The 16,110-nt window shown below is 34.5% G+C and overlaps 1 protein-coding gene across 2 annotated transcripts in view; it reads right to left on the reverse strand.

Annotated features, from left to right (window-relative positions):
* ABI3BP (ABI family member 3 binding protein) overlaps positions 1-16,110 on the reverse strand; it is a 139,210-nt gene that overhangs the window by 51,956 nt on the left and 71,144 nt on the right. Inside the window, exons 19-48 of one of the 2 annotated variants that reach the window (XM_081953295.1) lie at positions 14,890-14,970; positions 14,707-14,775; positions 13,828-13,890; positions 12,265-12,345; positions 11,938-12,006; positions 11,543-11,623; positions 11,088-11,156; positions 10,658-10,738; positions 10,146-10,214; positions 9,724-9,804; positions 9,277-9,345; positions 8,408-8,488; positions 7,945-8,013; positions 7,547-7,627; positions 7,091-7,159; positions 6,680-6,760; positions 6,216-6,284; positions 5,805-5,885; positions 5,358-5,426; positions 4,940-5,020; positions 4,077-4,157; positions 3,622-3,690; positions 3,208-3,288; positions 2,745-2,813; positions 2,337-2,417; positions 1,889-1,957; positions 1,492-1,572; positions 1,029-1,097; positions 620-700; positions 177-245 (exon numbers count right to left, since the gene is read on the reverse strand). In XM_081953295.1, coding sequence (XP_081809421.1) covers positions 177-245; positions 620-700; positions 1,029-1,097; positions 1,492-1,572; positions 1,889-1,957; positions 2,337-2,417; positions 2,745-2,813; positions 3,208-3,288; positions 3,622-3,690; positions 4,077-4,157; positions 4,940-5,020; positions 5,358-5,426; positions 5,805-5,885; positions 6,216-6,284; positions 6,680-6,760; positions 7,091-7,159; positions 7,547-7,627; positions 7,945-8,013; positions 8,408-8,488; positions 9,277-9,345; positions 9,724-9,804; positions 10,146-10,214; positions 10,658-10,738; positions 11,088-11,156; positions 11,543-11,623; positions 11,938-12,006; positions 12,265-12,345; positions 13,828-13,890; positions 14,707-14,775; positions 14,890-14,970 — 2,244 coding nt within the window. The remainder of the gene's footprint in view (positions 1-176; positions 246-619; positions 701-1,028; positions 1,098-1,491; positions 1,573-1,888; positions 1,958-2,336; positions 2,418-2,744; positions 2,814-3,207; positions 3,289-3,621; positions 3,691-4,076; positions 4,158-4,939; positions 5,021-5,357; positions 5,427-5,804; positions 5,886-6,215; positions 6,285-6,679; positions 6,761-7,090; positions 7,160-7,546; positions 7,628-7,944; positions 8,014-8,407; positions 8,489-9,276; positions 9,346-9,723; positions 9,805-10,145; positions 10,215-10,657; positions 10,739-11,087; positions 11,157-11,542; positions 11,624-11,937; positions 12,007-12,264; positions 12,346-13,827; positions 13,891-14,706; positions 14,776-14,889; positions 14,971-16,110) is intronic. The other variant, XM_081953296.1, reaches the window with a different exon arrangement.

A 16,110-nucleotide genomic window follows, 5' to 3' on the forward strand; every position in this document is an offset into this window, starting at 1 on the left:
GGCCTTCTAATACTATACATTTGTGTAACGAAGTTCTACACATGATCCGTGGGAATATCTTTCAAATTCTGTTCTGTGCAGACACTCGTTATTTCTAAACAACAACTGGGAATGCTTTATCTACCAACAATAACTCCACATATCACTTTATCAAACATATGAGAACATATAATTACCAGGTTTGGTAATTGGACGTTCTGGCGTGGTCAAGACTTTAGGAAGATATTTATCATCCACAGTTGAAACTACAAAAAAGCAAAAAACTCCAAGATATACAGTATTTACAATATTCAAGGACCTGGTTACACCTATATACCCAAAGTTACCTACGAGCCCTTCTATCTTGAGTGGAATTGTTATACCAGATACAATAATTAAGTAATATATGATCTTAAATGAATTTTAATCCTCAATGGAGAACTGTCACATAATGTTTGGTGTGTCAGCTTTGAATGTCTCCTCAATGTCTACTCTTTTTTTATACAGTTATCTACAGCATATATTTAGAACTTATGAATTTTTTAATTTCAAGAATGCCTGGAGGTCATATTCATTTCAGAAAGGAATACACTAGATAAATCCCAAAGGTAGAAAGAACATGTTAAAAAAGTCACTCTACCATGTTTCTTGTCTGGTAGTGCAGGCATGAGATTGTCGGGTTCTTTATACTTTGGCGGAACCGGGCTTGGTTTATAAGAATCTGAAAGGAAGTCCAGTCTAAAATTAATCTCCATTTGACCGCAAAGTACAGGATTAAAAATACTGTGTAACTTATGAAAGGATTTTGAATGGAAGAAGAAAGAATTTTCAAAAGGCAATGGGAGTTAAAATTTGGGAAAATAAATATTTAAAATAGCTTGAAAGAGTAAATGTTCTCCCAATATTATTCATCTCTAAAGCTATGCATATGGTCTTTCGAAGTTATGTTTAATCAGAAACTCTTTGCTTCTAAGTAGCCACCAAAAGTGCATGATTTACCAACAACACTGTGTATACTTTTTATCAATCATATGAGAACACATAATTACCAGATTTGGTAATTGGAAAATCTGGCATGGTCAAGACTTTAGGAAGATAATTATCGTCCTCAGTTGAAACTAGAAAAAAGCAAACAACCACAAAATAAGTTCACATTGTGCACTTGGACATGGTTTCACCTATAAAAGCCTAAGAGCTATTTCATCTTAAAATGGAATTAATGGGCATGACACTATTGTGAAGAAATATATTGTCTTGGAAGGATTTTCATCTTTCATATACAGGGATCCAGGAAATTTTTAGGGTGCTATGTCTTCTAGTTGCAAAGTGTCCCTTCATTCTACTTGGTCTTGTGGAGCATTCATAATTCAATAATATGCTTAATTCTTGTGCATATACACATTTCCAGAATGTCAGGATTTTGTAAACCCTTTCAATAAGATTACAATAGATAGACACAAGAACCTATCTTGTAAAGGATCAGAGAGTAGAAAGTAAAAACAGTTACTCCACCATGTTTCCTGTCTGGTACTTCTGCAATGATGTAGCCAGATTTTTTAAATTTTGATGGAACAGGGCTTGGTTCATAAGAAACTGAAAGGAAGTCCAGTACAAAATTAGTCTGGAATCTGACAGGGAGTACAGGATTCAAAATACTTTGTGACCCTAATCCTTGAAATGAAGGAAGAATTGTCAAAAAATAAACGTCAAAGGGAGCATGACAAAAACTATCTGGCTTTCTAATACTATCCATCTGTGTAACAAATTTCTACACATGATCCGTGGGCATATCTTTCAAATTCTGTTCCGTGTACAACTCTTCTGTTTGTAAACAACTGCCAGGAATGCTTTAGCTACCAACAATCATTTCACAAATCACTTTATCAAACATATTAGAACGTATAATTACCGTATTTGGTAATTGGAAGTTCTGATGTGGTCAAGACATTAGGAAGATCTTTATCATCCACAGTTGAAACTACAAAAAAGCAAAAAACCTCAAAATATATTTACAGTGTCTATATTCAAGGACCTGGTTAAACCTATGTACCCCAGGTTGCCTACAAGCCCTCCTATGTTGAGTTGAATTGCTAAATATGGTCCTACAGTTAACTAACATATCATCCGTAGATGAATTTTAATCTTCAGTGGAGGACCGTCAGAGAAACATTTGGTGTGTCTTCCGATTTGAATGTCTACTCAATGTCTACACTTATTTTGTTCAGTTTTGTATCGCATGTATTTAATATTTAGGCTTTTTTAATTTCAAGGAAGTCCGGAGTTCATATTCATTTCAGAAAGAAATACACTAGATAAATGCCACAGGTAGAAAGAACATGTTAAAAAAGTCACTCTACCATGTTTCTTGTCTGGTAGTGGGAGCATGAGGTTGTCGGGTTCTTTATATTTTGGCGGAACCAGGCTTGGTTTATAATAATCTGAAAGGAAATCCAGTCTAAAGTTAACCTACTTTTGAAAACAAAGTACAGGATTCAAAATACAGTGTTATTTATGAAGGGTTTTGAATGGAAGAAGAAAGAATTATCAAATGGTAATGGGAGTTTAACTTTGGAAAAATAAAGATCTAAAGTAGCTTGAAAAAAAGTGAATGTTCTCCTAATATTCATTTCTAAAGCTCTGCATATGGTCTTTTGAAGTTATCTTCAGTCAAAAACTCACTTCTTCTAAGTACCCACCAAGACTTAATATCTACTAACAAACACTGTGTATACATTTTTATCAATCATATGAGAACACATAATTACCAGATTTGGTAATTGGAAGATCTGGTGTGGTCAAGACTTTATGAAGATAATTATCATCCTCAGTTGAAACTAGAAAAAAGCAAATAACCCCCAAATAAGTTCACATTGTGCACTTCGACATGATTTCACCCGTAGAAGCCTATTTTATCTTAAAAAGGAATTAACAGACATGACACTACTGTGAAGAAATATATTGTCTTGGAAGGATTTTCATCTTTCATATCCAGGGATTCAAGAATTTTTTGGTCTTTATGGTGCTATGTCTTCTGGTTGGAAAGTGTCCCTTCATTCTACTTGGTATTGTAGAGCATTCGTAATTCAATAATATGCTTAATTCTTGTGCATAAACACATTTCCAGAATGTCAGGATTTTGTAAACCCTTTCAATAAGATTACACTAGATAGACCCAAGAACCTATCTTGTAAAGGATCAGAGAGTAGAAAGTAAAAACAGTTACTCTACCATGTTTCCTGTCCGGTACTTCTGCAATGATGTAGCCAGGTTCTTTAAATTTTGATAGAGCAGGGCTTGGTTCATAAGAAACTGAAAGGAAGTCCAGTATAAAATTAGTCTGCAATCTGATAGGTAGTACAGGATTCAAAATGCCGTGTGACCCTAATCATATGAAACGAAGGAAGAATTCTAAAAGAGTAATGGGTAATTTCAAGAAAATGAACGTCAAAGTTAGCATGATACTTTTTGTCTTCGAATACTGTCCATTTGTGTTATGAAGTTCTGCACATTATCCTTGGAAATGTCTTTCAAATTCTGTTTAGTGCAGAAACTCGTTATCTCTAAACATGTGCCAGGGATGCTTTATCTACCAACAATCATTCCACATATCACTTTATCAAACATATTAGAATGTATAATTACCAGGTTTGGTAATTGGAAGTTCTGGCGTGGTCAAGACTTTAGGAAGATATTTATCATCTACAGTTGAAACTAGAAAAAAGCAAAGAACCCCAAGATATATTTACAGTGTCCATATTCAAAGACCTGGTTACACCTATGTACCCCAGGTTGCCTACAAGCCCTACTATTTTGAGTGGAATTGTTAAATATGGTCCTACAATTAACTAACATATCATTTTAGATGAATTTTAATCCTCACTGGTGACCATCAGAGAAACCTTTGATGTGACTGGTCTGATGTCTTCAGGTTTGAATGTCTGTTTCTATTCCTTCTTGTACAGTTTTGTAAAGCATATAATTAGAACTTATGCTTTTTTTAATTTCAAGAAAGATTGGAATTCATGTACATTTCAGAAAGGAGTACACTAGTTAAATTCCAAAGGTACAAAGAAGCATGTTAAACAAAGTCACTCTACCATGTTTCTTGTCTGGTAGTGCGGACATGATGTTGTCTGGTTCTTTATACTTTGGCGGAACCACGGTTGGTTTATAAGAACCTGAAAGGAAGTCCAGTCTAAAATTAACCTCCAGAAAAACACAGCATTCAATATACCATGTAACTTATGAAGGATTTTGAATGAAAGAAAAAGAATTATCAACAGGTAATGGGAGTTAAACCTTGCAAAAATAAAGATCTAAAGTAGCTTGAAAAAAAGTGAATGTTCTCACAATACTATGCATCTCTAAAGCTGTGCATATAGTCCTTTGAAGTTATGTTCAATCAGAAATTCTAACTTCTAAGTAGCCACCAAGAGTGAATGATCTACCAACAATCACTGTGCATACATTTTTATCAACCATATGAGAACACATAATTACCAGATTTGGTAATTGGAAGATCTGGAATGGTCAAGACTTCAGGAAGATAATTATGTCAATTAAAACAAGAAAAAAACAAAGAACCCCGAAATAAATTCACATTGTGCACTTGGACCTGGCTTCACCTATAAAAGCCTAAGAGCTATATAATCAAAATGGAATTAACGGGCATGGCACTACTGTGAAGAAATATATTGTCTTGCAAGGATTTTGATCTTTCATATTACAGAGATCCAGGACATTTTTGGTTTTGATGGTGCTATGTCTTCTGGTTGGAAAGTGTCCCTTCATTCTACTTGGTGTGTAGAGCATTCACAATTCAATAATATGCTTAGTATGCATATATACATTTCCAGAATTTTAGGATTTTGTAAATCATTTCAATAAGATTACACTAGATAGACATAAGAACCTATCCTGTAAAGGATCAGAGAGTAGAAAATAAAAACAGTTACTCCACCATGTTTCCTGTCTGGTGCTTCTTCAATGATGTAGCCAGATTCTTTAAATTTTGATGGAACAGGGCTTGGTTCATAAGAAACTGAAAGGAAATCCAGTACAAAATTAGTCTGGAATCTGACAGGGATACAGGATTCAAAATGTTTTGTGACCCTAATCATATGAAACGAAGCAAGAATTCTCAAAGAGTAATGGGTAATTTCAGAAAAATAAATGTCAAAGATAGCATGACAGGAACTATCTGGCCTTCTAATACTGACCATCCATGTAACAAAGTTCTACACATGATCTATAGGCATATCTTTCAAATTCTATTCCTTGCAGACACTCGTTATTTTTAAACAACCATCAGGAATGCTTTATCTACCAACAGTCACTCCACATATCACTTTATCAAACATATGAGAACATATAATTACCAGGTTTGGTAATTGGAAGTTCTGGTGTGTTCAAGACTTTAGGAAGATATTTATCATCCACAGTTGAAACTAGAAAAAAGCAAAGAATCCCAAGATATATTTTATTGCCCATATTCAAGGACATTGTTACACCTATTTACCCCAAGTTGCCTACAAGCTTTTCTACCTTCAGTGGAACTTTTGAACATGGCTCTACAATTAACTAACTTATATCCCTTGATGAATTTTAATCCTCAGTGGAGGACTGTCAGAGAAACATTAGGTGTGTCTTCAGGTTTGAATGTCTACTCAATGTCTACTCTTTTTTTGTGCAGTTATCTACAGCATATATTTAGACTTTATGCAGTTTATAATTTCAAGGAAGTCCGGAGTTCATGTTCATTTCAGAAAGAAATATACAAGACAAATACCACAGGTAGAAAGAACATGTTAAAAATGCCACTCTACCATGTTTCTTGTCTGGTAGTGCAGACATGATGTTGTCAGGTTCTTTATACTTTGGTGGAACCAGGCTTGGTTTATAAGAATCTGAAAGGAAGTCCAGTCAAATATTAATCTCCATTTGACACCAAAGTACAGGATTAAAAATACCATGTTACTTATGAAAGGAAGAAGAAAGGAAGAAGAAAGAATTCTCAGAGGATAGTGGGAGTTAAACCTTGGGAAAATAAAGATCTCAAGTAGCTTGAAAGAATGAATTTTTTCCCAATATTATTAATCTCTAAAGCTCTGCACATGGTCTTTCAAAGTTATGCTCAACGAGAAACTCTTTGCTTCTAAGTATCCACCAAGAGCGCATGATCTACCAACTATCAATGTATATACTTTTTTGTCAACTATATGAGAACACATAATTACCAGATTTGGTAATTGGAAGATCTGGCATGGTCACGACTTTAGGAAGATAATTATCGTCCTCGGTTGAAACTAGAAAAAAGCAAACAACCCCCAAATAAGTTCACATTGCACACTTGAACATTTTCAACTGTAGAAGCCTAAAAGCTATTTATCTTAAAATGGAATTAACAGACATGACACTACTGGGAAGAAATATATTGTCTTCGAAGGATTTTGATCTTTCATATAGAGAGATCCAGGAAAGTTTTGGTTTTGATGGTGCTCTGTCTTCTGGTTGGAAAGTATACCTTCATTCTACTTTATGTTGTAGAGCATTCATGATTCAATAAGATGCTTAATACTTATTTATATACCAATTTCCAGAATGTCTGAATTTTGTAAACACTTTCAATAAGATTACAGTAGACAGATGCAAAAACCTATCTTGTAAATCAGAGAGTAGAATGTAAAAGCAGTTACTCTACCATGTTTCCTGTCTGGTACTTCTGCAATGATGTAACCAGGTTCTTTAAATTTTGAGGGAACAGGGCTTGGTTCATAAGAAACTGAAAGGAAGTCCAATACAAAATTAGTCTGCAATCTGACAGGGAGTATAGGATTCAAAATACTAGGTGAATCTAGTCATATGAAATGAAAGGAATTTGAAAGAAGAATTCTCAAAGGGTAATTTCAGGAAAATGTATCTCAAAAGTAGCATGACAAGAACTATCTGGCCTTTTAATACTATCCAGCTGTGTAACGAAGTTCTACATATGATCTGTGGGCATGTTGTTCAAATTCTGTTCCATGCAGAAAGTTATTATTTCTTAAATTCTTTATCTACCAACAATCACTTCACATATCAATTTATCAAACATATGACAACATATAATTACCAGGTTTGGTAATTGAAAGTTCTGGTGTGGTCAAGACTTTAGGAAGATATTTATCATCCACAGTTGAAACTAGAAAAAAGCAGTGAACCCCAAGATATATTTACAGCATACATATTCAAGGACATGGTTACACCTCTGTACCCCAAGTTACGTACACGCCCTTCTACTTTGAGTGGAATTGTTATACCAGATCCTACAATTAAGTAACATGTGGTCTTAGATGAATTTTAATCCTCAGTGGAGAACCGTCAGAGAAAGTTTTGGTGTGCTTGATGTCTTCAGGTTTGAATGTCTACTCAATGTCTACTCTTTTTTTTTGTACAGTTTTATACAGTATATATTTAAAACTTATGTATTTTATAATTTCTAGGAAGTCGGGACTTCATGTTTATTTTAGAAAGGAATGCAGTAGATACATTGGAGAGGAAGAAAAAATGTGTTAAAAAGTCCCTCTACCATGCTTCTTGTCTGGTAGTGCGGGCATGATGTAGTCAGGTTGTTTATACTTTGGCGGAACCGGGCTTTCTTTATAAGAATCTGAAAGGAAGTCCAGTCCAAAATTAGTCTGGAATCTGACAAGGAGCACAGGATTCAAAATACTTTGTGATCCTAATCCTATGAAATGAAGGAAGAATTCTCAAAAAATAAACGTCAAAGGTACCATGACAAAAACTATCTGGCAGTCTAATACTGTCCATCTGTGTAATGGATTTCTACACATGATCCGTGGGCATATCTTTCAAATTCTGTTCCGTGCACAACTCTTCTGTTTCTAAACAACTTCCAGGAATGTTTTAACTATCAACAATCACTCCACAAATCACTTTATCAAGCATATGAGAACACATAATTACCAGATTTGGTAATTGGAAGATCTGGTGTGGTCAAGACTTTAGGAAGATAATTATCATCCTCAGTTGAAACTAGAAAAAAGCAAATAACCCCCAAATAAGTTCACATTGTGCACTTCGACATGATTTCACCCGTAGAAGCCTATTTTATCTTAAAAAGGAATTAACAGACATGACACTACTGTGAAGAAATATATTGTCTTGGAAGGATTTTCATCTTTCATATCCAGGGATTCAAGAATTTTTTGGTCTTTATGGTGCTATGTCTTCTGGTTGGAAAGTGTCCCTTCATTCTACTTGGTATTGTAGAGCATTCGTAATTCAATAATATGCTTAATTCTTGTGCATAAACACATTTCCAGAATGTCAGGATTTTGTAAACCCTTTCAATAAGATTACACTAGATAAACGCAAGAACCTATCTTGTAAAGGATCAGAGAGTAGAAAGTAAAAACAGTTACTCTACCATGTTTCCTGTCCGGTACTTCTGCAATGATGTAGTCAGGTTCTTTAAATTTTGATAGAGCAGGGCTTGGTTCATAAGAAACTAAAAGAAAGTCCAGTATAAAATTAGTCTGCAATCTGATAGGTAGTACAGGATTCAAAATGCTGTGTGACCCTAATCATATGAAAGGAAGGAAGAATTCTAAAAGAGTAATGGGTAATTTCAAGAAAATGAACATCAAAGTTAGCATGATACTTTTTGTCTTCGAATACTGTCCATCTGGGTTATGAAGTTCTGCACATTATCCTTGGAAATGTCTTTCAAATTCTGTTTAGTGCAGAAACTCTAAACAAGTGCCAAGGATGCTTTATCTACCAACAATCATTCCACATATCACTTTATCAAACATATTAGAATGTATAATTACCAGGTTTGGTAATTGGAAGTTCTGGCATGGTCAAGACTTTAGGAAGATATTTATCATCTACAGTTGAAACTAGAAATGATGTAGCCAGATTCCTTAAATTTTGATGGAAAAGGGCTTGGTTCATAAGAAACTGAAAGGAAGTCCAGTACAAAATTAGTCTGCAATCTGACAGGGAGTACAGGATTCAAAATGCTGTGTGACCCTAATCATATGAAACGAAGGAAGAATTCTAAAAGAGTAATGGGTAATTTCAAGAAAATGAACGTCAAAGTTAGCATGACACTTTTGGTCTTCTAATACTGTCCATCTGGGTTATGAAGTTCTGCACATTATCCTTGGAAATGTCTTTGAAATTCTTTTTAGTGCAGAAACTCATTATTTCTAAACAAGTGCCAGGGATGCTTTATCTACCAACAATCATTCCACATATCACTTTATCAAACATATTAGAACATATAATTACCAGGTTTGGTAATTGGAAGTTCTGGCGTGGTCAAGACTTTAGGAAGATATTTATCATCCACAGTTGAAACTAGAAAAAAGCAAAGAATCCCAAGATATATTTTAGTGCCCATATTCAAGGATATTGTTACACCTATTTACCCCAAGTTGCCTACAAGCTCTTCTACCTTCAGTGGAACTTTTGAACATGGCTCTACAATTAACTAACACATATCCCTTTATGAATTATAATCCTCAGTGGAGGACCGTCAGAGAAACATTAGGTGTGGTTTCAGGTTTGAATGTCTACTCAATGTCTACTCTTTTTTTGTGCTGTTATCTACAGTATATATTTAGACTTTATGCAGTTTATAATTACAAGGAAGTCCGGAGTTCATGTTCATTTCAGAAAGAAATATACAAGACAAATACCACAGGTAGAAAGAACATGTTAAAAATGCCACTCTACCATGTTTCTTGTCTGGTAGTGCAGACATGATGTTGTCAGGTTCTTTATACTTTGGTGGAACCAGGCTTGGTTTATAAGAATCTGAAAGGAAGTCCAGTCTAAAAGTAATCTCCATTTGACACCAAAGTACAGGATTAAAAATACCATGTTACTTATTAAAGGAAGAAGAAAGGAAGAAGAAAGGAAGAAGAAAGAATTCTCAGAGGATTTGGGGAGTTAAACCTTGGGAAAATAAAGATCTCAAGTAGCTTGAAAGAATGAATTTTTTCCCAATATTATTAATCTCTAAAGCTCTGCATATGGTCTTTCAAAGTTATGCTCAACGAGAAACTCTTTGCTTCTAAGTATCCACCAAGAGCGCATGATCTACCAACTATCAATGTATATACTTTTTTGTCAACTATATGAGAACACATAATTACCAGATTTGGTAATTGGAAGATCTGGCATGGTCACGACTTTAGGAAGATAATTATCGTCCTCGGTTGAAACTAGAAAAAAGCAAACAACCCCCAAATAAGTTCACATTGCACACTTGAACATTTTCAACTGTAGAAGCCTAAAAGCTATTTCATCTTAAAATGGAATTAACAGACATGACACTACTGGGAAGAAATATATTGTCTTCGAAGGATTTTGATCTTTCATATAGAGAGATCCAGGAAAGTTTTGGTTTTGATGGTGTTCTGTCTTCTGGTTGGAAAGTGTACCTTCATTCTACTTGATGCTGTAGAGCATTCATGATTATAAAATAAATAAATATTTATTTCTTAGCCGCACCCTCTCCCGAAGCAAATAAGATGCTTAATACTTGTTTATATACCAATTTCCAGAATGTCTGAATTTTGTAAACACTTTCAATAAGATTACAGTAGACAGATGCAAAAACCTATCTTGTAAATCAGAGAGTAGAATGTAAAAACAGTTACTCTACCATGTTTCCTGTCTGGTACTTCTGCAATGATGTAACCAGGTTCTTTAAATTTTGATGGAACAGGGCTTGGTTCATAAGAAACTGAAAGGAAGTCCAATACAAAATTAGTGTGTAATCTGACAGGGAGTATAGGATTCAAAATACTAGGTGAATCTAATCATATGAAATGAAAGGAATTTGAAAGAAGAATTCTCAAAGGGTAATTTCAGGAAAATGTATCTCAAAAGTAGCATGACAAGAACTATCTGGCCTTTTAATACTATCCAGCTGTGTAACGAAGTTCTACATATGATCTGTGGGCATGTTGTTCAAATTCCGTTCCATGCAGAAAGTTATTATTTCTTAAAAAAATAAAACCCACCAGAAATTCTTTATCTACCACAATCACTTCACATATCAATTTATCAAACATATGACAACATATAATTACCAGGTTTGGTAATTGGAAGATCTGGCGTGGTCAAGACTTTAGGAAGATATTTATCATCCACAGTTGAAACTAGAAAAAAGTAATGAACCCCAAGATTTATTTACAGCATACATATTCAAGGACATGGTTACACCTCTGTACCCCAAGTTACATACAAGCCCTTCTACCTTGAGTGGAATTGTTATACCAGATCCTACAATTAAGTAACACGTGGTCTTAGATGAATTTTAATCCTCAGTGGAGAACCGTCAGAGAAAGTTTTGGTGTGCTTGATGTCTTCAGGTTTGAATGTCTACTCAATGTCTACTCTTTTTTTTGTACAGTTTTATACAGTATATATTTAAAACTTATGTATTTTATAATTTCAAGGAAGTCAGGACTTCATGTTTATTTTAGAAAGGAATGCAGTAGATACATTGGAGAGGAAGAAAAAATGTGTTAAAAAGTCACTCTACCATGCTTCTTGTCTGGTTGTGCGGGCATGATGTAGTCAGGTTGTTTATACTTTGGCGGAACCGGGCTTGCTTTATAAGAATCTGAAAGGAAGTCCAGTCCAAAATTAATTTCCATTTGACAGCAAGTACAGGATTTAAAATACCATGTTACTTATGAATAGATTTTGAACGGAATAAGAAAGAATGCTGAAAGGGAATGGGAATTAAAACTGGGAGGGAAAAAGGTCAAAAGGAGCTTGAAAGACTGAATGTTCTCCCAATATTATTCATCTCTTAAGCTCTGCATATGGTCTTTTGAAGTTATGCTTTGCTTCTAAGTAACCACCAACAGTGCATGATCTACCAACAATCACACTGCATGCATTTTTATTATCCATATGAGAAGACATAATTACCAGATTTGGTAATTGGAAGATCTGGTGTGATCAAGACTTTAGGAAGATAATTATCGTCATCAGTTGAAACTAGAAAAAAGCAAACAACCCCCAAATAAATTTACAGCGTATATATTGAAGCACATTGTTACACCTATGCACCCCAAGTTGCCTATGTGGCCTTCTATCTTGAGGAAGAATTGTTATAATGTATTTTGTTAGATAAATTTCAATCCTCAGTGGAGGATTATAATTTTAAGGAAGTCAGGAGTTCATGCTCATTTCCAAAAGGAATACACTAGATAAATTCAGAGATTAAAAAAAAAGCATGTAAAAAAGTCACTGTACCATGTTTCATGTCTGGTACTTCTGCTTTGATGTAGTCAGGTTGTTTAAGTTGTGTTGGAACCGGCCTTGGTTTATGAAAAGCTGAAAAGAAGTCCTGTCTAAAATTAATGTACATTTGACAGCGAAGTACAAGATTCAATATACAATGTTATTCTAATCATCTGAAACAATTTTGAACTGAAGAAGTAATTATTCTCACAGTGTAATGGGAGTTATACCTCAAGAAAATGAGCATCAAAAGTTACATGATACAATAAGCATGGTTCCTAATACTATTCATCTGTATATTGAAATTCTATGTATCATACTTTCAATACAATAGTAGAGTTGGAAGGGACCTTGGAGGTCTTCTAGTCCAACCCCCTGCCTAGGCAGGAAACCCTATACCGTTTCAGACAAATAGCTATCCAACATCTTCTTAAAGACTTCCAGTGTTGGGGCATTCACAACTTCTGGAGGCAAGCTGTTCCACTGATTAATTGTTCTCACTGTCAGGAAATTTCTCCTCAGTTCTAAGTTGCTTCTCTCCTTGATTAGTTTCCACCCATTGCTTCTTGTTCTACCCTCAGGTGCTTTGGAGAATAGTTTGACTCCCTCTTCTTTGTGGCAACCTCTGAGATATTGGAATAATGCTATCATGTCTCCCCTAGTCCTTCTTTCTCTTAAGCTAAACATACCCAGTTCCTGCAACTGTTCTTCATATGTTTTAGTCTCCAGTCCTCTAATCATCTTTGTTGCTCTTCTCTGCACTCTTTCTAGAGTCTCCACATCTTTTTTACATCGTGGCGACCAGAACTGAATGCAGTATTCCAAGTGTGGCCTTACCAAGGCATTATAAAGTGGTATTAACACTTCACGTGATCTTGATTCTATCCCTCTGTTGATGCAGCCTAGAACTGTGTTGGCTTTTTTGGCAGCTGCTGCACACTGCTGGCTCATATTTAAATGGTTGTCCACTAGGACTCCAAGATCCCTTTCACAGTTACTACTACTGAGTAAGGTATCACCTATATTGTACCTGTGCATTCCGTTTTTGTTGCCTAAATGTAGAACCTTACTCTTTTCACCATTGAATTTCATTTTATTAGATAGTGCCCAATGTTCAAGTTTGTCAAGATCCTTCTGTATCTTAAGCCTATCTTCTGGAGTGTTGGCTATTCCTGCCAGCTTGGTATCATCTGCAAATTTGATGAGTTCCCCATTTATTCCCTCATCCAAATCATTGATGAAGATGTTGAAGAGTACTGGGCCTAAAACAGAGCCTTGGGGTACTCCACTGCATACTTCCCTCCATGTAGATGCAGTTCCATTGAGAACTACACGTTGAGTGCGGTTGGTCAGCCAGTTACCAATCCATCTGGTGGTGATGCTGTCTAACCCACATTCTTCTACTTTATCTAGTAGTAGGTTATGGTCTACCTTATCAAAAGCCTTACATCCACTGGTATCTTTTTCAAAGTTCCGGCCAGTGCAGAAATTCTTTTATGTACATTGCCATTGGGAATGCATTCTCAGGCACAAACTAAATTCAATTTTATCAAACATATGAGAAGCAATGATTACCAGGTTTGGTGATTGGGGTTTTTGATGTGGTCAAAACTTTAGGAAGATAATTATCATCTTCAGCTGAAACAGAAAAAAAGTAAACAATCCCAAAATAAATTTATAGTGTCCATATTGAAGGACATGGTTGCACTTATGTATCCTATGATTCTTACAAGGTCTTCTATGTCGTTATGCCTGGTTCTATTATGAAGTAATGTTTTGTCTTATATTAATTTTAATCTACCATACAGGACTATTAAAGAAAGTTTGTTGTGCAAGGTGTGATGTCTTCAGATTTGAATGTGTACCAGTAATTCTATTCTTTTTTATTCAATTTTGTACAGCATTCATGATTGAATGAATATATTTAGAACTTACGCATTTTATAATTTCAAGGAAGTCTGGAATTTATGTTCATTTCAGAAAGCAATACACTAGATAAATTCTAACATGTTTCATGTCTGGTACTGCTGACCTGATGTAGTTGAGTTCTTTAAACTTTGGCAGAACCAGGCTTGTATTAAAAGAAGTTGAAACAAAGTCTTGCCTAAAATTAATTTACATTTGAAGGGGAAATACAAGATTCAAAATACCATCTGATAGAAATCGTATTTTTGGAAGGGTTTTGAATTGAAGAATAAAAAATTCAGAGAGTGACACTGTATAAGTGAAACCCCATGAAAAATAATTGCAAGAAAAGCCTCAAAAAGAAATATCTATTGTTGGATTCTTGAAATGTTGTGGTTAAAGTAAACTTTGCATATGATCAACAAGCATGTCTCTCAAAGTTTTTTTAAGTCTTAAATCTACTTGTTTCTAAGTAGCCCTGGAGAATGCATTATCTAACCAGCAATCACAATGTATAACATTTTATTAAATATAGGAACATATAATTACCAGGTTTGGTAATTGGAAATTCTGGTGTAGTCAAGAGTTTAGGAAGATAATTATCATCCTCAGTTGAAACTGGAAAAAAAGCAAACAACCCCAAAATATGGATTTCATATTCATATAATATAAGATATATTCAAATAGTTATCTTGTAAAGTAGAAGGAATAAATATTTAAAAATCATTATACCAAATTTCCTGTCTGGTTCTTCTGGTTTGGTATAGTCCAATTCTTTAGACTTTGATGGAACAGGATTTATTTCTTTTGGTGCTGAAAAGAAATCCAGTTGAGAATTAATTAATACAGTATCTTGAAAGGATGGTAAATGGACTCTCAATTTGGTAGGTCATATTAATATTCAAACTATTTCTTAAATAACCAAAGTTTGAACCTGTAGGGGAATTGACTTCTAAAATACTCTCCAGAAAAAAAAGACAGTTAAGTGAAAGAATAGTATTGAATATAATTTTAAGAAGAGATATTTGAATTGTTTAATACATGGGTTTCAAACTCGTGATGTCACATTGTCATCACGTGACTTATTGTGACTTTCCCCTATTTGCTAAACTGGAGTGGGCATGGCCAGCATGTGATGTATGCAGGCCGCGGGCTGCGAATTTGACACCCCTAGTTTAGTATGAGCTACATATTATTATTTCAAGAACAATGGGTTTTTTTAAGTTCTGAATTTGCTGAGGACAATGACCTTTTGATGTCTAACATGTTTATATTGTGTCAATTTATAAACAATTTTTCCTGCATTTTCTCTCAAATTTGAAGTACACAATTTACTATGACATTGTAATTAATTGTATTAGCTTTGTTTGCATTCACCATGGAAAATTATATTAGCTTTGTCTGCAGTCACCTTTCCCTTTTAAGTCAAATTTTGCTTGTTTAAATATTGTCTTGCTTGTGTTTTATTACTATATATAAGTTAAAGAGAACTTGATTCAGATTTATATGCATTCCAGATACTCATACATTCATGGCCAAATCAATGCATTCACAACTAATTATCACATGACATAAAATTTCAGGAAACATTGAAAAACACATTATTACCATGCTCAGTAAATTTGAGTTTTGGTGTGGCTATTAGAAGGAAACTTTCTTCCTTAGTGCAAACTTGAAATAAACAAAGTATGCTAGGATTAAATGGTATATTTACATCCAATCTCTTAAACCTAGGTCATGTGCTTTCAGTTATTGAATGTGATCATAGCTGTTATTTATTAAGGTGTACTGCATAAAATGTTTATTTTGCAATATGTTGCATAAGATCCAATCTGCAAAAATCTGAATGAGGCTGAAAATAAACAAAAAAAATCAAGACTCCTGTCACTGTATTTCATTAATGGTTTTTCAGAATTTTATAAAATTTTAATGAAGCCTGAATCTCATATTGGG

The sequence above is a fragment of the Natrix helvetica genome, assembly GCF_964273705.1.
Source record: "Natrix helvetica genome assembly, chromosome: 4".
Lineage (NCBI taxonomy): Eukaryota > Metazoa > Chordata > Lepidosauria > Squamata > Natricidae > Natrix > Natrix helvetica.